At 41.3% G+C, this 24016-nt stretch overlaps 3 protein-coding genes across 6 annotated transcripts; 1 reads left to right on the forward strand and 2 right to left on the reverse strand.

Moving 5' to 3' along the window:
• Positions 1 to 44: 44 nt before the first annotated feature.
• tex10 (testis expressed 10) lies at positions 45 to 12653 on the reverse strand. Of its 3 annotated transcripts, none has more exons than XM_044117907.1 (16): positions 11620 to 12653; positions 9622 to 9815; positions 9004 to 9191; positions 8597 to 8923; positions 8292 to 8504; positions 7948 to 8200; positions 7738 to 7850; positions 6692 to 6939; positions 5765 to 5900; positions 5501 to 5670; positions 4416 to 4593; positions 2542 to 2758; positions 1207 to 1287; positions 897 to 1081; positions 425 to 635; positions 45 to 342 (listed from the first exon to the last, which is right to left on the reverse strand). In XM_044117907.1, the coding sequence occupies exons 2-16, from the start codon at positions 9802 to 9804 to the stop codon at positions 220 to 222; spliced, it is 2826 nt and encodes a 941-aa protein (XP_043973842.1). In that variant the 5' UTR covers positions 9805 to 9815; positions 11620 to 12653; the 3' UTR covers positions 45 to 219. The 3 variants fall into 3 exon arrangements, with proteins under 3 accessions (XP_043973842.1, XP_043973843.1, XP_043973841.1); XM_044117908.1 differs by lacking the exon at positions 11620 to 12653 and adding an exon at positions 10038 to 10387 and having other exon boundaries at positions 9622 to 9825; XM_044117906.1 differs by lacking the exon at positions 11620 to 12653 and adding an exon at positions 10038 to 10385.
• si:ch211-197h24.6 lies at positions 10662 to 18856 on the forward strand. Its single transcript, XM_044117916.1, has 12 exons — positions 10662 to 10716; positions 11153 to 11255; positions 12660 to 12690; positions 13393 to 13470; positions 14251 to 14390; positions 14510 to 14635; positions 14812 to 14857; positions 15248 to 15313; positions 17784 to 18130; positions 18203 to 18307; positions 18397 to 18481; positions 18592 to 18856. The coding sequence occupies exons 2-12, from the start codon at positions 11163 to 11165 to the stop codon at positions 18633 to 18635; spliced, it is 1161 nt and encodes a 386-aa protein (XP_043973851.1). The 5' UTR covers positions 10662 to 10716; positions 11153 to 11162; the 3' UTR covers positions 18636 to 18856.
• Positions 18584 to 24009, reverse strand: rbm12ba (RNA binding motif protein 12Ba). Of its 2 annotated transcripts, none has more exons than XM_044117909.1 (2): positions 23644 to 24009; positions 18584 to 21369 (listed from the first exon to the last, which is right to left on the reverse strand). In XM_044117909.1, the coding sequence occupies exons 1-2, from the start codon at positions 23740 to 23742 to the stop codon at positions 19372 to 19374; spliced, it is 2097 nt and encodes a 698-aa protein (XP_043973844.1). In that variant the 5' UTR covers positions 23743 to 24009; the 3' UTR covers positions 18584 to 19371. The 2 variants fall into 2 exon arrangements, with proteins under 2 accessions (XP_043973844.1, XP_043973846.1); XM_044117911.1 differs by lacking the exon at positions 23644 to 24009 and adding an exon at positions 21523 to 22585 and having other exon boundaries at positions 19286 to 21369.
• Positions 24010 to 24016: the final 7 nt, after the last annotated feature.

The following is a 24016-nucleotide window of genomic DNA, read 5'->3' on the forward strand; positions in this document are numbered from 1 at the left end:
CCATGTAAAAGACGGATCAAATAAAAAGCTGAGGTTACCTTTGATTTTAATTTTCCTTTTTATTCTATTTTTTTAAACAAAGGTTTTCTACGCTTCATTAAAGACTGAGGAAACAATCAGAACAGGCACAAGAAACCGTGAAGTTTATGTGAACTACGAGTAAAAAAAAAAAAAAAAAAAAAAAAGCTTTTTGATTCCGTCTCTGCTAAATGAATGGAGTTAGTACATGTCTCTGAGGCCCATGCTTCCACGGTGTGCAGAGGAGCCGTGAGCCACGGTGACGCTGTAACAGTAGAGCAAATCCGTCAGCCACTGCTCTCTGGTCGCTCCCCGGAAAAACCTCTAAAAACACAAATATGCAGAACGTAAACAGTCCGTCTCCTCCCCAACTGTCATGTCTGCCAGTAAGTTCAAGATTGTTTACCGTTAGATTCTGGATGAGCTCTTGCAGCAGCACGGCGTTGGCCATCAGTTGGTTGTGCAGCGGCGTGTGCTGCAGCAGCATCGAGAGGATCTGGCCGAGCTGCGGCAGCTCCTCGGCGCTCAGGTCTCCGACGTGCATCGACTGCAGAACGATCCGCAGCAGGCGAGGGACGCTGCTGAGTGCCGTCACACAGGAACTCCAGATTGCCTCCCTGAAGACAAAGAGGCTTTAAAACTGTCTGGTAATGTAACTTAATGTCCAGATCTCCAGTTAGGGTTTGGTGAGAAATGGAACATGGTGCTATCTAAAATATCTATCCCAAGCATCCATTCCATATTTTAACTACTGAACTTCTGTATTTCTAAGTTTTGCCACTCAAGACTCCAGAAATGAACTGCAAAATGAGCTGTGATAGGAACCCTGGGAATCTCTCTAAGCCGCAAACTTGCCGTCTTGTCCCCCCAGAATGCACCTTTTGTGGTCGGTTTCAGTGGGGGCGTGCTGCTGCATGATGACCAGCAGCACCAGCAGGCTGAGGCAGCACTGGGACAGGAAACGCAGCACCTGCTCGGCGGGCAGGATGGACAGGTCTAAGAGTCTGGAAACGGCTCTCAGCAGCCCGGCTGCCATGCTGTCAGGAACAACCTCCAACTTCATCTAAGACAAAAAAAAAAAAAAAAAAAAAGAAGTCTTGATTAGAAATTCAGAGCACACGGAGATAAACAGGAATAGACTGAACTGAACTGTTCTAATGGTAGCAAAGCAGAAATGTGAACACCTACCAGGTATCTGAAGATGCCATTTTGCAGAATGTCAAAGCATTGCGACTTTGATCCGATGGTTTCCAGACAGTGACACACCTCCTGTGGACCAAGCATATTGACACCATTTACGGTGAAGTTTTTTGCTAATGTAGAGCCAACGATCTTCAGTATACAGTAGACATTAGGTGTTTTCACACCAGATAGTCCAATACACTCGATTTGATTGGGGACAAAAATTTAAGCATTTGTTACTGGAGCGGTTGGCTTTCACGCTGCATTGTTAACTCAAAACTTGAGAATTTTAAAACCAACTTGCATTTTCTTTAACAAGTTTAAGACATTTTAAGGCCTTAATTTTAGACACTTTAAGACGTTTTAAGAATACAGCCTGGTTTACCTTCTAACACATTTTCTTTTTTGTTGAAGGTCACTGGATAAATTATCACCTTTCAGGTGCGAAGCTTTTGAAAACGACTGACCATGTTCTTTGGAAAGCCGCTGTATGTTCAAAACCAACATGCTGTTCCTACTCATCCATGTTTGCAGGAAAGAAGAATCAAGTAATGATGTTTGAACAATTAAACAGCTGCCTAATGACAGCCAGCTTTAACTTGCGTTTAACTCTCCGTCCGTCCGTCTGAATTAATTTCAGGCCTTCTTGCTGCCAAACTTTTTAAGAGTGAAAAATAAGACTTTGCTTTTCTTCATTAACTCGAAAATCCAAATCAAATTTCTCATTACCTTTTATCAAATTGAGGCGCGAGAGCCAGCGTGTCTGGACGCTGCACCTGTCGGCGTCCCCCTCCCCCATCCGTCATTAAAAACAATCCCGTCTCATTAGCCGAACCAGACCTGACACGGTCCGTTTCGTAACGCTGCCACCGCGTGTCCCCCGCCCCCCGCTTCGGCTGTGATTGACTCAGACAGGAAGATGAGAGAAGAGGGATCTGAGGCTTTAATTGAGGGGGCTGAATTAGTGATTATAAGCCCCCCCCCCCACCGACCAGCTCACACACACTTGCCCCAGGGCGCAGTTAGGTTAGTGGTAATTTCTGTGCAGAAATGTCACTCTACCATCATGCCACAGGCTCTCATTACCATTTGTGCATATCCACTACGCCTGATAACCGCGCATCTCCAACCTGCGCAACATGATAAAGGGTCCCCTCTCAGCAGGAGCGCAGTGATAAAACTTCCTTCCTCTGAGCTCTTTGTGGGGGACAGAGAGAGACCAGGGGGGGACTGAAAGACCACAGCTGTGTCCAGAATATCAAAACGTAACAATTTCCAGGGCCGCATCCGCGGCGGTTTCACTATGTGCACGGAGCCGACTGGCGAGAGGAGAGTTCGCACCTCGACAACATCCCAGTGGTGTGTGAACTGCTCCAGCGGCGTTTGGTAGAGGCAGAGGGGGGAGAGCGAGGAGGGCAGCAGGGCGGTCTCGTCGTCCTGCAGGGCGGCGAGGTGTTCGGACGAGAAGCCCGCCAGGGTCGAGAACAGGAAGCTGATGTAGTCGATGTCCTGCAGAGCTGCTTCCTGGCTCCCGACCGGCCAGCCACTGAGAGAGGACCTGAGGAACAAAATCAGATAGTGTCCTAAACAATAAATACTGAACGGCCTGTTTTCACAGAACACAGCAGTCACAAAGTTATGCAGCTTCTTTAAAAAAACTTTAAAAAAACTGAATATGCTCTTCCTCCTTTAATCACATCTAGAAATGATCAGTTTCATAAGAGCAAAAATATTTATCAGAGCCAAACAACGCACGTAAACACAGTTATGAAAAATGGCTCCTTGTCCTCAGGGAGGATGCATGTATAACCGCAGGAAATGTGCGTGAATAACTGTGTGTGTTTTAGAAAGGCTGGGAGGCACATGCAGGCAGTGCACTCAATACTCCATGACGATGCTGCATTCCAGCCTCCCAAAGAACTCTTTGTATCAAATCCATTATGCACACATCCCATCCCATGTGAACTCTGCAATCTCACCGCTCCAAATTTGTGTAACACTGGCCCACTGACACCGGGGGCAAAACAGGTCAGAGACAACATGGCAGGCAAAGGTGAGCTGCTGCAAGAACTCGCTTCTATACTGATTACTATGTTGAATGTAAAATAAATGGGAAATTTGCACCTGAAGAGATAAAGATGCAGTTAAGAGAATTGATGGACAGTGAAAGCACTATACTGCCATCTTGTGGTGGCCGGTGATTTTACGTTTGACTTAATTGAGAATTTGAACCAAGTGAAGATAAAACTATATATCTTGCAGAAGTTCTGGGTAGAACATATCTACAAACTAAGAAGGTTTAAATGCAAAACATGTATATTTTTTTTTGTACAGTATTGGTTTAGTTACTGATCCGAGTGTCTTGTTCTTTTAGGAAATGGCCTTTTTTGAGTCTGAACATTCCATTTACTAGTTGATGATTATTTCTATAATCAATTAGTCATGATTAATCAGATTAATTGTTTTAGCCTTAATTTCCAGGGTGATGTGCTGGGTTAGTTTTCCACCACATACAGTACAGACCAAAAGTTTGGACACACCTTCTCAAGTGTGTCCAAACTTTTGGTCTGTACTGTATATAACTGCATTCATGTGGACTTTATTTACCAATTACGTGACTCCTGAAGAAAGCCGGCAGAACTGGGTTTTCAGTTCGGGGTGCCAAAATAAAGGGGTTGAATAAAAATGCAAGCTGTGCCAAAATCCGACTGAGAATCTGAGCCAGGACCTGAAAACGAATATTCAACAGAGGCTCTCCATTCAGTCTGAGGCAGAGCTTATTCACAAAGAATAATGGGGGGGAGGAAGCTAATTTTTGTCTCATCTGACCAGAGCACCTTCTTCCACGTGTCTGCTGTGTCCCTGACATGTCTGGTGATGAACTACAACTGGACCTCTTATCGTTTTCTCTCAACGCAGGCTTTCGTTTCGCTGCTCTTCCATAAAGCTCTGATTTGTAGACCAACTTTTTTTCCTTTCCAAAGACTCTCCCACCTGAGCTGTGGGTCTCCGCAGCCTCTACAGAAAAATGCTGATCATTTTTCGCAATCATGCAATAGTTTATGTTGGTCTGAAGCATTAAAATCCAAATAAAAAAAACATTTCAATTTACATTGCAAACATTGAATGTGGACAATTTTGTTTGTTTCTACAAGATGCTGTAGTGGCGATGTGATTTAAAATGCACCATTGAACAGCTCAGGTTGGACGCTCACCTAAAGTGTAGGATATGGATGACGGAGGCGGCGAGGGTCGCAGAGATGCGTCCGGTGGTGCAGCAGCCGCTCAGGTTGGCCAGCAGAGGCTGGGGCATTTTTGGGAGAAAGTAGAGCAGCTGCACCATTCGCTGCTGGGACTCTGCTGGCAGCAGCACCACAGCTCCTTCCTGAGGATCTTCACACAGACGCACAATGTTTTTTAACACGCTGCACCCTCAGAGGTTTACATAACAGTGATACTTGGATTATTCATTTATTGTGAAAAACAAAAACAAAAAAAACAGAAAAACTTCTGCTGTAAGGGTGCAGATAATTTCTATGTGTGTGTTGGTTTGTTTCTCTGACGCACATGCTGATGTCAAAAGATCTCAGACAAAAGGAGTCTTGTGATGGAGGACTGCGCTCTGTCAGACCACCTCCTCCCCTTGGCTCTGTGTGTGTGTGTGTGTGTCACACATCCGCCTCACTATCTACTCATCCTCTGAGCTGCGCACACAAACACGCCGTAACGTCAATATGCAAGCAGTCTGAAGATTAATGTGTGGAGTAATACCGCCCCCTGTGGGACAAATAATGTCTGTAGATATTTTCATAATAACTGAAAATAAAGCTTTCATTTTTTTTAAAAACTGATGAGAGAAGGCACATGGCTGAGAGCGCAATGTTGCAACTTCATTCACAAAAATTAAACGGTAGCTTTTGCAAAAAATGAGCTTTTTTTGTTCAATGGGATTCACAGACTGATTTATGATCCATCACAGACCCAGAAGTTCTCATATTCTGGGTCTGTGATGGCCTCTCATATTTTTAGGTTTTTGTCTTTTAGAAGAAAGAAGAAAAAACTAAGAAGACAAATATCTGCCTTAGATATAGGCATTTATTCAAACTTTTTCCCCTATACTTGTTCAGACCTGAAAAATATTAAAATCCTCCTTAATCAGAATTGCAGAAGTAATTTGCAAGCGGCTGAAAAGAAGCAGATTGGCTGCAGTTCAGTACGATTATAGATTTCAGTGTTTGGGAAAACATCGAATGCCATTTCAGAGTCGTTTCCAACGTTCCCATGATCATCATAATCTCACCGTAGAGCCTGCATGCGTATGTCTGCAGACTGTGGAGAAGCTCTTTGTTTCCTCGGGAAGCTGCAGCATGGATGGAAACGATCAGCTGAGCAGACAGAGCTGGGTTACGGGGGCCCAGCTGGGACAACTGAACAGGAAGAGAGGCCAGCCATCGACACAACACCTTGCTCCTTCAGGCAGAGACGGACAGATGACACGTTCACATCAACTCCACCACATCAATCAGAATCAGATGATCTGGGTGTTGACCTCTTCCCTGGTTACCTGGCAATGTGTGCGTGTTCTTGCTCCTGCAGGTAGAGTTTGCTGTAGAAGGAGAGCAGCAGCGACCTCGTCTGCAGCGGCAGGTTCTTCTGCTTATAGTAGATGTAAACAGCCGCCAGCAGCTCCTCTGTCACTGCTGCTCGGATACAACACAGAGCACGGGTTTTCAGGCTAATTATTTTAATAAAACTGATTATTTTATCTTGTTTAGACATATTTTTATTTCTGCCCAATTTTAGCATACAAGTACATACATAAAAAAAACAAGAAAACCAAAGTTTTTCATCCTCATGTTTGTTTCCTTAACCATTTTTATAATGCTCTGACACCTTCTTTGGCCTTACTTAGGGCCAAGTTAGGTCTAATGCACTATTTAATTAATTCCATAGATTTTAACACGTTAAAATTTTAACACAGTTAATTACTTTTTTGCTTTAATACAAAACGTCAGAGTCTGAACCTTTGCATTTGTGTATTTCAAATTCACCCATAAATCCGACACACAAGCGACAAACATCGGTGGAAAACAAAGCTGCTTCTTTTGGCCCACTAAGGGTAAATTGTTGTTTCAAAAATTATCAATCCAAAGCTACGTAAGGCTAAAATACCATCTCAATGCAAAACATTGCTGCGGCCAGCGCAGACGTCCACAACACCAATATCAGCATCAACAGTTCCCATTTCTAAATTTGTATTTTTTCAGTGAAGAAATACTAATGATATTGTGCAGAAGGGCCATTTAACTTACTGGAACTAACTTTAAAATCTACAACACTCAGTCTTTTAGACACCTTTATTTGGTTTGTTAAACCTCTACTACAGTTTACCGGGGTGAGCGTGACACATACGGCCGCGCTGCCTACAATGGAGTCTTGTAGTCGCATTAAGTTCACGCCTCTGCGTTGATGAAATCATCCGCATGCTTACCTCGGCTCTGCTGCGTGAGCACCATCTTCCACACGGTGCGCAGCAGCATGTGTAGCTGCCTGTAGCTCAGCTTCAGACCGTTCCCCAGCGTGTCCCGAACAAAAGCCCTCAGCGGTGACAGCCAGTCCCCCTCTGCCTTGTGACCGAGGCTCTGCTTCTGGCTGAGAGACACCATGACCTGGCAGAGCGTGATGTTTAAAGCCAGGGGCTCTACGGTGGAAGAAGGGACGGCCGCTGTCTGTTTGCTCCTGCAGAGAGGAAAGTAAAGTGTCGGCAAACTCAGCTGCTTCAAACGTCTACTGATATCCGACTACAGAAAATCAGTCGATCAAAGCAAAGCTAGTTTTAGAAAGCTCCCTGTTTGGTTCCTGTCTGATTTGAAATGTGAAATGTCTGATTCAAAAGCATCTATCACTGAAGGATCCAAAAATAATATGGACATTTTCTAGCAAGGTACACTAATAAAATACTATGCAGACACTCAAATGTTTTTATATTTGATCTCATTCTAACTTTTACCACCTTCATTTTCTTGTGATTTTAAATGATAGAACAACACATCAACTTTTATCTTCCAAGTGTTTACAAATGTTTGTCGGAGAACTGGACCCAGAAGTAGCTCTTATAATGAGCTCAGGAGATGCTCAGTTCCACCAGGTGTTGGCTAATTGCTGCTACCGCTAGTCTGAAGGAGCTGATCCATGGAGGAGCTGGTGTGGAAAATAATCAAAGCAGCACTACAGGTATGTGTTTGATGAGGGAATAATATTATAACACGATGTAAAGCTAATCAATTCAGTTTTCTGACCTTTTGCTACACAAAGCAAATGTTTGTTTGCTAGATCAATGTGTTTGATCTAGGGGTGGACATTTATTGTATCGTTCATCATTTGTCATGATAAATATCTCGTCACAATAAGAATTTTTATTTATGATAAATAGCTTCTTTTTGTCACGTTTGTTATCACAGCAGTACAACAAAATATACGGATAAAACTTTAAGACCACATCGCCTACCACTAGAGTGAACAGTATTAGATTCTTACCTCTTGAGATCAACTTTCTTCTTATGTTTCGGTGTGTCCCGAAGACCATACGGAAAGTTCTTCATGAAGTGTTGCTTAAAGTCTTCCAGATATTCCTTACGAAACCAAGCATCCTGACCAAGAGCAATGCCTTCCGTTATTCTTTTGTTGCATAATAAATTACCTGAACACAAACAAAGACAGAACTACAAAGTACATATCTCATCTCACCAGTGCCTCCTTGTTCTCACGGTGGGTGGGCAGTTTCCTCAGCAGCTGGAGAATAGACAAGACCTGGAACATTACGGACGTGGCGTCGGGTGTGAGCAGGTGGGCGCCCTCGGTGCTGTTCCAGGAGCAATCTACGGCGCAGGCTTCCACCCAAACCTCCAGCAGCAGAGGCACGAGTGTGCCCGCGAAACTCTGAACGGTCTCGGCCGAGTCCAGACCCTTGCTTCCCACGCCGCCAGGGTCCATTTCAGGTCTAAGCAGTTAGTTTTAGAAGAAAACCAGACTTAGATGTTACACTCATACATAAAGTGATGGGATTGTTTTCGTCCTGAATGACATCATACTTGAGTTTAAAGGTGGAGTGGGGAGTTGGGGTGGCGCCGGAGTTTTCATACACCTTAACGCCAATCTTTTTGTAAGTTAGCTCCTCCCAGTTCAGATTCAGGGGGGTAAGACGGCCCAGCCCACTTGAACCGAACACTCCTTCGGTTCGCACAGACAAGTCGCCCTGCTCCGTTGGTCTTTCCTCAACAATCGCTTGCAGAAAGTTTCCAAGTCTGAAACATGATGAAATTAAACAAACAAGGTTTTTATTCTAAAAAATCGTTTTACTACTTAATTTTTTTTTACCATGTCAGCAGACAGTTACCTAAGAAGAACAGAGAGGCGCCACTGCTGGCTGGTCACTCTCCTGTCTGGGTGGACTGAGAGTGTCCAGGTTCGGCCCCTGGCGTCCTGAGCCTTTCTGGCTCCTCCAGAGTTCTGCCTGTGAGAGATCAGCTCCAGGAAGTTGGTGAGGAGCACCACGGGTCGAGAGGCCAGCAGAGAGGGGTAATGCTCCAGGAAGATGTCCAGGACACTCATGGCGTCCTCCTGGATAACTGGCTCGATATGGGTCATAGCGCAGGTCAGGTGAGCGCTGAGGAGTGGGAAGAACGGTGCCACTTGTTCTGCCGGCACCGAATGTGCAATGAACCTGCAACAAGTTTCAGATAATGTGTTTTTATTTAAGATCTAAAGACCTGCATTGTTTTGAAAAAGGGGTGCTTTTCGGACCTGAGAACCCGGGTTGCTGCCACACGAACATTTCCATCCTTGTCGGTGAGAACAGCTGCCACTTCGGAGAGCAGGCGTGAAAGATGCTGTTCCAACAGAGAAGGACTCAGAGACAGCAGCTCTTTCAACCCCAGCAAGGCACTGTGTTTCACATTGGCACTGTAATGATGCAGCTGAGACAGGAGCTCCTGGATATTTTAAAAAAAGTATGAATTAAAGCTAAATCTATTAATATTTTTGAAAAGTTTATTATCATTTTAAATTCTGATGCTCTAAAGCAGGGATCCCCAATGTCGGTCCTCGATGGCCGGCATCCTGCATGTTTTAGTTCTCTCCCTGGTTTAACGCACCTGGATCAAATGATGGCTCGTTAGAAGGCTTAAGAACACTGACATGCTGAAAAGATTGTTAGTACTACCAGGGTGAGAACTAAAACGTGCAGGATGCCGCCCCTCGAGGACCGACTTTGGGCATCCCTGCTGTAAAGCATTAAATCCCAACACAATTACACTGAGGTTTGTCTGTGCGTTGAGAAAACGTGACAGAGTTCAAAGGGTGTGAATACTTTTGAAATCCAATGTAAATATCAGGTTTGTTTTGGAGTTCTGCAGAACTTACATTGATGCCCAGCTGTCTGTGAGTTGTGGGACCGCTTGTGTCTCTCTTTAACTGGTCAGGCAGACAGATTCCTCTTGTACGGAAGTTAGTGTTGGTGGCATTATCAGCCCTGGGCTTCTTCTTTCCCACTTTGAGCTTAACTTTTTGGAAATCGTCCTGCCTCTTCTTCTTTTTGGCCTTCATCTTTGTGGACACTTAGAATTTCAGTAACACAAAGTTAAACGGAATTAATATGTGCATTTAGCATGAGATAGAAGATAACCTTATCGCTTCCAAAGATGTAAAAATAGCCCAAATCATAATGGTAAACACTAATAATGAAAGGTCGGAGCGGCTGCACTGCTATCATGTGGCTAACTTACCTTTCACGTACATCCTACAGGATCAAGCATGGGTGTTACCTGATTTTAACTTACCACAGTAAAAAAGAAACGCTTGGCTTCAACCGTCAGATCTTCTCACGTCATCAAACATTCAGTTATGCTAAACACATATCCGCCTTGTTTACGGCTATAATTTTATATAAAAAGACGTATTCCCTTTCGTCTTGGTTGTTCACTGGGTCCTCTGATTCAAAGCATTCGTGTTTAATAACGCTGCACGTTCGATGTGTTGGACTGAAGGGGTGCGGAGCTAACGGAGCTAAAGCTAAATTAACATCTTGGTATTTCCATAATGTGTGAGATTTTTAATTTGGAAATTATTCAATTAATAGACTTTTTAAAAGCTTAAATAAAGATGAAATCAGGGGCGTTGTCAATGCAAATAATGATAATAGTTCACGTCTGGATTCCAGTACGGTACGCCCCGGTATAAAAATAAATGCACCATATAGCTGTCCGCACAAGTGCCTCGTAAATAATAACAGTGTTGTTTTTATTATTCTACTACAAAAGATTAAACTGTAAACATTAATCATATGCACCAAATACATATATGTAAGTATTTATTAAAAGTCTATTTATGAAGACAAAGCAGTTAAACATTTTTTTATTTTTTTATTTCTTTTTTACATGGATAAATACTTGTCAGCCTATCTCCTTCTCGGTGTGCCCATTTTATTCCGAAACCAAACAGTCCAGGCGGTCTTAAAGGGTAGGAACTCGTGTCTTGCAATTAAATATAAGGTACGAATGTTTGTGTAGTGTTGTTTGCGTGATGGAAATCTAAGCGAGTTGTAGCTTTTATCACGATAAGAATTTACTACCAATCATTGTCTTTCTTTAGAGAAACTGACTTAAGGAACGGTAAGCTAGGCCTGCTCTCTTACGAAAATACACTAATATAAACATGCTTAACGATCAGTTAATCAATTAAATAAATACAGCCATCGTTGACCCGCTTTTTTCTTAAATATATTTCCAATACTTCTTTACATGGGGAAAGTTATTTGGTTATCTTCGTTGTATCACTTAGTTTATCTAAACAATACACGCTAGCGGCTCGTGGATAAAATTCATGTAGTTAATTTTTACAATACTTGCATGTTTTATTTCATTTCTGGCAAACACGTTTCTTTTTTATGTTGCAGTGGTGAAACTATGGAGACTTTTGGGGTGGAGGTTCCGGCTATACCTACAGGAGAACAACCTGCCCCAAATCATGGGCCACCGTATCCAAAGAAAAAGAAAAAGGTGCATGGCAGTAAAGAGATATAAAACAGCTTCCTTTATTATTATTTATTTATTTATTTATTTATTTTTAACTAATTTTAAAAACAAACTACACAAGTTTAGAGTTTTGTAAATCATCCCAAGCTTTTCAGTATAATCAAATTGATTTGCTTCATAACTGGCTAACCTCTTCTACAGTAGATTAAGATTAAGATTAGAGATCAAGACAATTAAAAAAAACCTGAAAAAATATCTAAAGAACAATGAACTCCTTTTTGAAAAGGACCCATCTCCATATTCAAGGAAACCACCACCTCACCTGCTTCCTGCTTTACAGTGGGATGGACTCGGGACTTGAGCTTTAAAATAAGAGAGCTTCACTAACCTCATAAGTTTGTTGGCTCAGCCTTCAGTCCTTCCTGGGTGACAGTGGTGAATCTCTGGCACCACACAGGTCAAGGGTGCATGTGCTGTTGCTGCCATGAGCCGCTGCTGCGGCAGCATCATGCAGTGCACACACAGGCGTTGAGCTCTCGATGATCGGCGCTGGGCTGGCTCTGCTTGTTATCAGGAGCTTTAAAAGTCCAGCTGCTGATCCCTTAAACGCAGAGCATTACTATGAAGAGATAAACTCTTGCGGGCTGCCCAGTTTGTGTTCAGTCCTACTTTAATTTAGATCATAAGTTGAGTCAGAATGAAATATACAACTCATGATCTAATGACGTGAGTGATTATTTATCTGCTTTTTGATATCAAAATAAGGTTTTTAAAAAAAAATTTCAACTTCACTTTTTGGCACACTGGAATTTTTATTCTTGGGGTGCGTCTTTTCAACCTTTTTTTTTTCAATTAAATATTTGTGTAAATAGTGAGACACATTCTACAGAATGTTGATTTAAAAAAAAAATAAAATTCCCAGTTATTTTAATTCTAGTGGGCAGTAATAATAATAGTAATTGTGTTACCGTTCATATCAGTTCCTCTATAAGAGGAACTGAGCTTATTTTTGCATCTTTTTTTTTTGTTTCCAAACGTTGATCCACTGTTCATGAATACATCCGTCTGGTCAGAGGAGCGGGCAGGTCTTCACCTCGGTGCTCTGTTATCTGGCTGCAGCAGATGTTTGCGTGTTTTGAACTGTGGTTATCCTCGTGTCCCCTATAAAACCAGTAACTTATTGTTGCTGCTCGCATCTGATGAGTCTTCATCACTCGATGACACATTTCAGAGCCCAGATAAACTCCTTCCCGCGTTTTTCCCGTCTCTGCGTGACCCGGGGCTCGCGGAGAATGAAGTAAACGAGCGGCTCTGAATGGTGCGGCGGACGTGGACGAGGTGTCCCGTCCTCTGCTGAGTGTCACCCTGTCACTAATTCCTGTGTGTGTCTCTCTCCTCCTCGTGGGTTTATTCCCTCCACGCTGACAGAAAAAGCAGCCTCTGCATTCTGCTGACATAGGTAAGTGTTTTTACACACGGCGCCACTTCCTGTCCTGAGAGTTGAAGCTGGAGGTCTTGGGTCTCTGTGGTTCATGTCTTGAATGGTGGGTGACTCGTTCACCAGGCAGTGATCCTCCCGCCCCCCTCTCAGTGACCAGGGGACTCTCTTGGTGCCCTCACACAGTTTTAACCCAGTGTTTGGTTTCCTTTCTGTTGCAACGGGTGACCAGTTTAGATTGTAAAAAGGTTCTGAGCGCTAATAGACATCGCAACACATTCTCCTGTGATACTGCAGCATCACGTTTGTCGGATGTTTAATTTTTCAAACATTGCCAAGAGCAGTGTTTACGCTTCATACTTCGCCAGGTGCTTCGTTTCTGGGGCACAGCGGTGAATCTCGTCATGCTGAGCGCAGCGGCAGGCGCTGCGTTTGCAGCGTCCTGCAGACCGGTGGGGAAATACGTGGGGATTGGCTAAGAGCTACTCCGATTCCTCCCAGATTTCAATGAGATGCAAAGATGTCTGATGGTGTTCAGTTAGTCAGGAAATGAGCTCGCTGATCATCAGTTGTTGCAATTTCTGCAACAACACAACAGACTCCATCAGTGTAGCCTTTTCTGCATTTTTGGCTGCAGTTTTTTGTTTGACAAGAAATCTAAAGGGATTTTGTTCTTCGATTATAGTGGAGTTGTTGTGTTAATCACTGCTGTATTTTCTCCAGTGTTCTCCAAAGGACATGCTTTCCTTTCTGTCCCCTCTCTGAGCAAAGTGTTGAAGGACGTCACAGACAGCATCATCGGTAAGAACATGTTGCAGTCTTACGTTATGTCTGTTTTATTAAGATTCTATATATCTATATGAAAATGCTTAATTATCATGTTTAAAAAAAATAGCCTGATATATTCAGTACATTCATATTCAAGCTCAAAATTCCAAGATAAATGGAAGATCTCAATAGTAGCGTTGTTCAATATTTACTACACTAACACCGCCACCAGGTGGCAGCATCATGCAAGAAGTGGTGATATGTTCAGGGTCATGAGCAGAGTTACTTTTCTTCCTGCAGCATTTTGCATGTTGTCCAAAAGTTACAACGTGACTAGAGCAGTGGCCCTGGCTGCTAGTTCTCAGACCCCACCGTCTTTAATGTTTTGATGGTAATGCAAATTATTACATTACTTAATTAATTTAAGTTGGATAGGAGCAGGAAAATATCCAAAACCTGCTGGACAGTGAGGTTTTGTTTTGTTTTTTTATTTAGTCTGAGATAAAAATTTTACACAGGGAGAATCTATTAACCAATTCAGTAACATTTGGCATTTGGTAAGGAGTATTGGAGTACGGGGAGGATTCAAATCCATGCCACACCTCTCAGGTTGTTTGGAAACACTCTTCTTCTCCCTCCGCTTCACAGTTATGGACTATTTTGTGTAAAAATAAAATTCACTGAAGCTTGCAAGTGTGGGAAAAAAAAAAAAATCTTTGGAGGGTGTTGATACTTTTACATCTTTTACTTTTTTCTATTTTTCATTTCAAATTACAAACAAATAAAGCCTCAGTAATGAGTTGATGTCTGCAGGTCTTCACTACGTCTGGGAATACCGCAGCCCCAGTAAATTGGTCCAACCGCATTACCAGTGCAAGCTGTGTTCCCTGGCCCGTGTGCAGCATGACATGGTTGATCATGTCAAAGGCTGGAAACACAGCTTCAGATACATGGTGAGCACAGCCGGTCTCCCATTCAGCTACAGGGCCTTTTTGTTCAAAATAAACCCTCAAGCAAGCATTTTTGTTCTTTTTTTTGTTTGTTTGTTTGTTTGTTTTTTGGCTTGCAACAGAAAAAAATTCACCCTGATAAGGTTCTCTGGGAAGAGGAAGATTGCGTCAAAGACCCTGCAATCAGAAAGGCAATTAAAGTTGCTGCTGCAGAGGTGGAAAAAGCAGAGGGGAGAGGGCAAATCAAGGTACGCCATAAATTTATTACAAGTTAATTTTTATCTGTCTGGTCCAGAGTGATTAAATTTTTTAAATATCATTTTCTGATATTTATGGGAGAGGGAAGCATTGTTTTTGTTTGTTTGTTTGTTTTGAAAGTAGCTTAAATTTCTTAATATTTTTCTGTTTCTCTTGTGATGTTTAGGTGATTCTGAAGGAGCCCTATCTAGTGCTTGCATTTCAAGGACTCCGTGAGTGATTTTGCTACATACTCACCAATGGGGGTTCAGACCTCAACAGTCTTAAAGTTCAGAGTTTGGTAGTTTATGCCTCAGTGACCACTGAGGCATAAACTACTACCAAAAAACTCAGGATTTTCCTCAGTAATTTCACATATTTCCTCTGATATGAAAGTCATAAATTTAGACAATTACAAAAAAATAAAATCCTTTTTTTTTTTCTTGTCAAATTTACAACTTTTTGACATCAGAGTATCAATTATTTTTCTTGTACATATCTTAAGATTAACATAGATTTTACTTCTCTGTGGCTACAATGTTTTTCCTTCATGGTTCTGATGCTCCACCAATTCATAATCACTGCTCTGATTTGTGTTTATTTTTCCCTACCGTTTTCCACAGGTTCTGCTGTTCCCAGACCGATTAATCCACGAAATAAAGAGATGAGACCAATGGGTCCTCCATTTGGTGAGCTTTCTGCATCTCCTAGAAAATCACATTATTTTATCACACTAATTTAATTTAGTGCAACTCAGATCATTTACACATTGATATAAATTATATTTGTTGTTTTGGTGATTATTTTACAGATGATGCAACCCTCAAAACTCAGCTTAAAAAGATTCACACCAAGTCATTTTTTTTCTTTCAACTTTTAATATAGAACCACTGGCTTACAGAAAAGTGCCTCCTTTTACTACTAATAATAAGCAATTTTACTTATAATACTGAGTATTATAAATAAATACTTATATATATTATATTACTTATATATATATATATATAAGTAATATATATTACTTATATATATATATATATATATTATAAGTAATATATATAAGTAATTTAAGTAATATTATTACTTGTAATTTGCACTCAATACTCCTATTGTATGAATGACAGCATCAGTTCAGTGTGGCATCAGGGTGATGGTTCTTGTGGTTCCTTTCATTTTTCACCCTTCAGCTCGTCTCCATTGTTGGCCCTGGTGTCTCTCATCGTCCTCTTGACAACAACCCACATCTTCCTCTTTTCCGTCCGTTTACTTTGACGACCTTGCTTTTTAGTTGTGACCTTTCTATGCTCACTTCACTTCTGTATTCGGCCAGCCGCTGGTTCAGTTCCACCAGCGGCTGCCAGTTCCCTCTCTGCCAACACCACTGCTGGGTTCTAATTGTCTTTTTTTCAGCCCTCAGCTAAAACTTTTTCTCTTTTTTTTCTGTTTCTACTGTGTACATTTCAAGTTTACGGTTTGGATTATGTGACTTCTTCTTCTTCTTTTTTTTTGCAAATCACGTACTGAAGGCGATAACTATAATTCACTCTGACTTAACTTACTTCTGCTTTTGGAAGTCCCTGTTTGTTCACTCTTGTCTTCCCCTAACTTTACTTATGGCTTTATTATTCCTCCTCTCTGTTGGCTTTTGTATTACTTCTACACATAACTTTTCAGAATACAAAAATTACCTTATTATCTTAAAATACACTGATTATCACATGATTGGCGACTAAACTGTTTCTTTTCAGATCACCTTATAAATCATATTTGATTACGTAAACAGAAATCATCATTTAAAACTTATTATAGATTCTACCACAATTATGAATTCCTACAGAAAATTAAGGTTAAGAAATGTAACACTTAAGTATTTTAATAAACCTCTTGATTACAAGTTCAGTCCCTTCTGTTGATATCCTTTCCACAATTATGCTGAGCTTATGCTCTCACCCTCTTCTGACAGATTATATATTAAAACACATCACTTATTCAGTTTAATTAATAAAACATTTAATAGAAGGTCAAATCAGCCATTTTTGTCTGATTTGAGAACGACGATTTAACAAACTATTTACATGATCCAGGACATTTACAATATAGATTAATTTTATGGGTAATATTGAAGAAAAACAAACACGTTTGGACTTGAATCTTGATGCTCTTCACAGAATCTCAACTTATTTAATGAAACTCTGTGGAGTTTAGGTCAGTCCGGTTTTCTGGCCAGTCCAGTTCAGGTCACCATGGTAACCAAAGCAGATATTGATACAAACAGCATTGTGGGACTGCGCCAAGTCATGATGGGAAATTAACTTGGCATCTCCATTACTCATGTCTGCAGGGCGAAGCATTAAGTTAACTTCCTGGTAGCTTCGGTTAGATAAATCACATTGGAGCAACGGCAGCGGAGACGGCTCACTGTCTGCGTTTTACTTCAGACTGAACACCAAGCAACTTAAGATTTTCTTAAGGATAGTTAAAAAAAAAAAGAGGACAATTGAGCTACAGCTCAGCCCCTATTCACCATAGCTAGGCGAAAATGCCTTTGATGCGATATCTGGATCAGAAGTGGCTTAACATGACCGTTGCGGTGGTTCTAGAAAAACTGATTCCAGGCAGAGTCCTCGCCAAATTCCACAAACTCTGAATTTGGCTTCATGTCACAATCCTCACAAGGCTGAAGTTACCCTGTTGCCTGCGCATGTTTTCCTTCCACTGAACTTTCTGTGTATATTCTTGTAGACAGCACTCTGAATGCCCAGGCTCTTTAGCATTAATCTTGGGTGACGTACCCTTCCCATGAAGCATTTCATTGACTGTCTGCTTAGGGAAACAAAAAAAAAACAACTTGTCAAGTCAGCGGTTCTGTGTCAACCATAACACATTTCTGGTTGAATCTTTGTTGGCAATGCGCAATAAAAATTGAAATATTTTTTTAAAACTCTGAAAATATCACTGTGGACAAATGATGAGTGAGTGAATATGCCTTTCCCTTTGTCTTTTGACTAACTAAATGTCACTTTTTGGGTTGATTCTTTAGATGCAACTGTAAGGTCTTCTTTCTTGAAGTCTTTCTTGTTTCAGATTTCCGCAAATATGCTGAACTGACGCTTTGCGGTCATATTAATGTGCAATTAACATGCACCATGTAATTAACAGGCCCTAGGTTCCATGACGCGAGGTTTCCAGGAGAGTTTGCCCCTCATGGAGGACCTCACGCTGGTTTTCCGTGTGGGGACTACGAGGAACCTGCATATGGAGGCTACATGTCAGGACCAGCTTTCCCTGACAACAGCATGGCTCCAGCTCCGTACGCAAACAGTATTGGTCCTGGACAAGACGGATATGGAAGAGGTGAACTGATGGTTGAAAGCTCAAACACAGCACATACCAATGAGTACCAGGAAAACTCAGTGGACAGACCGATGAGCAAGCCAGTGGACCGACCCGGATTATTGGGAGCCGCTCCACAGAGTAGCGACATGCCTGCGGTGCTGAAACACTTGGTGAGAATCTTGAATTGTGCTCCTTAAATCAAACTAGACGTACGTGCTTCGTAACTTATTTTTCGTCTTCAGGAATCTTTCCAAATAGAGAATGAGAACGATGCACAGCTTGTTTTGAAAGTGACACAAAGGCTAACGGATGTGCTGATGGAGTACAGGTTGAGGACCATTCCTGCGGTATGGTGACCATTAATCTTATGCTTTGATGAACCTTTAAGCTGAATTTTAATTTAGCTACATCTTTTTTATTGCTTTTACCTCCACAGGCATCAACTTTTTGCAACCCGTCCTTGAACTTTTCTAACACTCCTCCAAGGTTGCAAAACGACCGATATTCAAGTAATCAGTCTGGTACAGAACAACAGCATTGCTAGTCAGACTTGATTAAAAACGGAGATTCATAAAACGTCGCAGCTTTAATTTACATTCACCTCAATCTCTGTTTGGATTTTATTTTGTAGGTTCATCCAGATATCTTGACCCTCCGCAGAAATACTTCAACTGATTGTCAGAAGATGGCGCCTCACTCCTCTTCTCATCGATGCACAAGTCCAGTTTTTATATGTGTATATTAATTTTGGGTAGCTTTTTTTTCCCCCTCTGTTTAAAGTTCCACTTCCTCAGAACAAGAGAAGTTTTACATAACAGGATGTTTTAGTTGATTTATGTCACCATTGTCTTTTTTCAGATGTAATAAAGAACGTGATGTAACATCAAATCATTTCACAGGATTTCTCAGCATTATGTTGTACACAACCCCCATAGCAGTCCATGTTTGTCCACACTGCTGTGGGTTACTTGCTCCTCTTCCTTTTTTTCATGTAGCTGTTTTTCGCCATTGTTTCTGGCTTATTTAACTCATCTTTGAAGTGGGTCCACATTGTGTTGAAACTTAATTATCCATTCTCTTTAAAACTGAAAAAAATTCATCATTGAACCTAAACAAACTGACCTTTCCTCAAGAGCCATATAAGAAATTTATTCAGCCATGCAGAGTAAAAGTAATCGAAGATTTCCAACATGTTTGTACACAAATCCAAGGCATCTTCTTTTCATCGCAGTAGTATCCAACACTTGGGGACATCTTCCATTAATTATTAGAATATTTACTGCAAACTGTGTGGTATATATGAAGAGAACGGTAACATTGGAAAATCTTGAAATAAAAAAAAATCTTTAATGCAAACTAGAAACCTCCACAGTCAAGCGCAGCTGAAATTGATGGTCAGGCAAAACATTTTTCAGGTGTTCACCAAAATGTCCTTCATTTGCTTCTCATTTATGGGGGTGAGAAGCACGTTTGACCCCAGGAACTCTTCGCCGTGTAACCTCTGAGCCTGTGTGACCTGCTGTTCAGATTCAAACTTAACAACAGCCTCACCCGAGCCATAGCCCTCACTATCATGTAGTAACATTATGTCATCCAAACTCAGACTGAATTTACAGAACAGGCTCCTGATCTGACTTTTCTTGACAGTTGCAGGCATGTTCCTGATAAAAATGTACCGCTGGCCCGTCTCATTTAGACTTTCTCTCTGCGGCGCGTCGGTTTGCACTGGCTCTGACTTCCTGAAGCTGCGTTGTAATCTTGGATCCGTCAAACCAGTCCTTTGGTTTCTGGGGTGGTTTTTGGCTATCATTTTCCACATGAGCTCCTTGGTGATTGATGTAACCTCAATGGCACCAGAGCCACCATGGCAGCCAGAGAGATTAATGGCGTAGTCAAAGTCCTCGGTACGGTTAAAACTCAGAAAAGCTGTGTCAGTGATATTGTTTGTTTCGTCGAGCAGATGAAGAACATTTTTGTGCGGTAGGTTTGGGCATCTGAACAGCTCTTTTATGTCAGTCTTGGTCATGTTTTCTGGCAGGTTTCTGACCATGACTGTGTACTCCGATGGTCTGGATAATGAAGCACTGGGTTCCGCATCAAGTTTTGGGCGTTTTAATGGTTTAAACGGAACTTGATCAGATGTCCTCTTATGGAAAACAACAGGTCTTCTTTCATAGTGTGCCTTTTCCGTTGGAGATCTTTCATGTTTACACCTTGACCTGTCATCAAAAGCCTTACTATATTCCTGAAGAGCTCTGACCCACAGCTTTTCATCTGCTCCACGTACTTCCACATGAATGGAGCCCAGCAACTGTTGGTTGAAGCCAAGAGCATCAGATGCATCTTGCATATCTGCAAACTTCACAAGGCAGCCACGACTGATTCCCAATTCGACGTCAACTATAACATCTTCTACACGCAATCCTTTGAAGAACTTGCAAATGTCTTCTTTAGTAATTGAAGCTGGCAGCCCAAATAGCCGAACATAGCCTGGCCTCAAGTCCAGTGTATGTTCTGGATTTCTGACCGCTACAGAGGACGTTGCGCTGTCAACGTGGGGAAACTCAAAATTTGGCACCGTGGTTTGAGTTGATTGGAGCCTTTGAAGGACACTACAAACTCCAAGAAAAAAAGCATCAGTATCCAGTAGTTGTGCATTTGAAGCAGGCATGTTTGTTGTACTCGGCTGAAAATGTTGTGCATTAGAAGCTGGCAGATCAGCAGGATCAGGATCAACTGGAAATGCAGCTGAAGATGAAACTGAAGTACTATCACCATGCGGCCTGGATTTGGGCGTCACCTTGATCATATTAACATCACGCGGCCTAGATTTGGGCTTCGTAGTCTTGTTAACATCATGTGGTCTGGATTTCGGCTTTATTGTAGTCATGTTGTCGTCATGCAATCTGGATTTGGGCCTCAGTATATTAATGCCATGAGATCCGGATTTGGGCTTCATCTTAGCCAGGTAAACGTCATGCGAGCTGGATTTGCACTTAACATTGCCATTTTTAGACTTATGTTGCCTTGACATTTCATTTTTAGCTGAACGTGGATGAGGTTTTCTTACAGTGAGCGAAGTTTTCTTGCTACTTAAAGACTCCTCGAATTTCTGCTCTATCTCTTCCATACTGCTGATGTGCAGGGTCACCATGGAGCCTTTGAGAAAATTCCCACTGCGCAGCAAAGCAGCCTGTGCATCACTTGCAGTGGTAAACGAAATAAAAGCCTCGCCGAGATGTCCTCCCATAATGTAAACCCCTCCATCAGGTATGTGCAGGGACTGAAAGAAGGTCCGTATATCTTCAGTGCCTGCCTTCACGTCCAGGCCTTCCAGTCTGAGGATCGTGCTCATTCTTTCCATCCTTCGTTCCTGCAGGCTGGGTGTTGTCTGTAAATTTAGAAGGCTCTGGTGAAAAAGTTGAGAACACAAGTGTTATTTTTAAAGCCTTAATGTGAAGGAAGACGCCACAGGAAACACAAAGAAGTTAAGGGCGGGAATATCTAGGAGAGAGAGAGAAAAAAAAAGTTATACAACCATGATGTGTCTGTTAATACTTACATAGCTGGCCTACGTATCCTAGGATTTTAAAGGGTTTAAGAGATGAAATCCTGTTTCAACTTATCCATAACAACTTTGTGAGCTCCGCCAGCTCTTCTTGCCTCCTCTCTCCCTCGGACTGATCATCAGCCCGCTGGTTTCCTCCTTTTTATTTACTCTGAGGTGCCGTGTAACTCATCACTGCCTCCCAGCGGATGGAGTGTGAACTACACTACATACAAATTACAATTTCATGAAAAATTTAAACTAATACGTGATGTAGATTCATCACACAAAGTGAAATATTTCAAACCCTTGTATCTTGTAAGTTTGATGATTATGGTTTTAAAAGAACCCACAATTTAATGTTTCTTAAATAAGAATGCAGCACAAGATCACAATAATTATTTAAACAGAAATGCATGACTACTGAAAAGTATTTAAATTTCCAAGCACAAAGTAGTTGATTAAACGTCCTTTTGCATTAATTATGCATAAATGTACTATATGACAATTTGCAATTGATTTCTTTTAAGGGCCTGGAGCTAGAGCCCTAGGCGTTGTTACACAAGTGTTAAAATTACTCAATTTCTTGTTGAAATAACTGAAGAGAGTTAAATTAACCCCAATTCTGATAAGGAACAAATAGACTCGGCATAGTGTTGATTTAACTCTGCAGAATTTGCTCCAATAGTTGTTGACCCTAGTCAACACCTATTTTCCGTAGTTGTCTGACAACCAGGTGGGACACACTGCAGCAGGAATTTTAGTTTACTTTTAAATCTAAAAAAAAAAAAAAAAAATCTCACAATACATGTTCATCCATCCTCGTCCTGCAATAGTAACCTTTGAGATTGTGGGCCCATCTCTCTTCAGGTCACTGATCAGGTCCACCTGTGCACTTCTGGGTTGATCCCTCACCTTTTTCACAAACCTTGATACTCGCAAGAGGTGAGACCTTGCAAGAAGCCTTAGTCTGATGGAGATTTTCTTATAATTTCCTTTTTACCAGCTGTTTGCTTTCAGTGTAGCTCAGCCCAGTGTTTGACACCAGTTTTGTCCCTGGTGTCAGGGCCGGGTGTCTTTTATTTGTATAAAAGACACCCGGCCCTGGAGTTCAAACGGGTGTAATTAGTAGAAGCAATGAGTGGAGGACAGCAGGGCAGGTGATCAAATACTGATTTCATGCAATACAATTGAAACTAATTATTTGAAAATTATACAACGTGATTTCTTGGACTTTTCAAATCCTGTCTCTTACAGCTGAGGTGTACGTACCACAATATTTACAAACCTCTCCATTTTTAATAAGTAAATTGGCGAAAATAAATACTTATTTTCCCCGAACTATTCAGAAATCTAATTAACTGTCTTGATTTCGTAACGTATCAAATTAAGCTTTAAGATTTTTCTTACAAATTGTTTTTATGAATTCTCAAATTCACAATTCTTACTTAAACTTAATAATTCATGTTCTTCTGTCTTTGTGCTCTTGTATTAATCACTCTATAAAAGCAAATGATTAATTTGCTTTTATAGAGCAAGAGGTGAGACCTTGCAAGAAGCCTTAGTCTTCTTGGTGTACTGCACAGTACACCATTCATTTGAAATGAATCATAATGAGTCATAGGGACTTTCCTGTGGAAAGTCCCTATGACTCGTGGCCTATAAAAACACAAGACGTTCCATTAAAATAGTCCTTTTACTGACTGGTATCTTAGACTTATTTCAGCTGAGTTTGTTTTGATAAGCTTCCAATAAAGAGTTTATTCTAAATGTATTGTTTCATCGTTCACTTCAGATAAATGATCCCAATTATTGCTTGAGAATGCATGTAATCCTTATACGGTAAACCAAACAAGCCGGGTCTAATCTGAAGGAATTATTTATTACAAAATTATAAGAAGATTACAACATTATGTTATTCGTTTGCGCTGAGAGCACAACAAGAAGAGAAATACATTGTTCACAACTTCTTTATAAAACCTTGAAGCTGAGTAGTCTAAAACTTTCGCGTCAATGCAAATCTTAGAATTATAATCTTACCAAAGGGTTTTGGAAAAACATTTGGTCTGCCTGCCACTAATTCCGGAATATTCTATTGCAGATATTTTCTTGAATTATCACCAGATTTCTGCTTACCTTATTTCGGAGTGTGAGAGCCCATAAAAATGACCCCAGATTGCAGCAATTCAACCACTGATCATATGGAAGTCGATATGTCGGAACTGTAAAAATCATCTGACATCACCGTTCTCTTCAGATGGACAGTTGAAGAAACGCCTTTCGGTCTTTTTTTTGTTGTTGTTGTTGTTGTTAGAAGACTTTCTCTTGCAACGCTTCTGTTTTGTTCTCTTAAACAACAGACACACCTTAGTATAATTAGAAACTCCCGCTCTTTTTTTCCAAAATCACCCTAACTCGTTATATTAAAAGCTAGAAGTCCGTCGAAGTTGTTGAGGACACGTTTGGGAACCGACAGATCACCCCGAAGCTCCCTGTTTGGTGTGCCAAG

Source organism: Gambusia affinis, linkage group LG05 (assembly GCF_019740435.1).
Source record: "Gambusia affinis linkage group LG05, SWU_Gaff_1.0, whole genome shotgun sequence".
NCBI lineage: Eukaryota > Metazoa > Chordata > Actinopteri > Cyprinodontiformes > Poeciliidae > Gambusia > Gambusia affinis.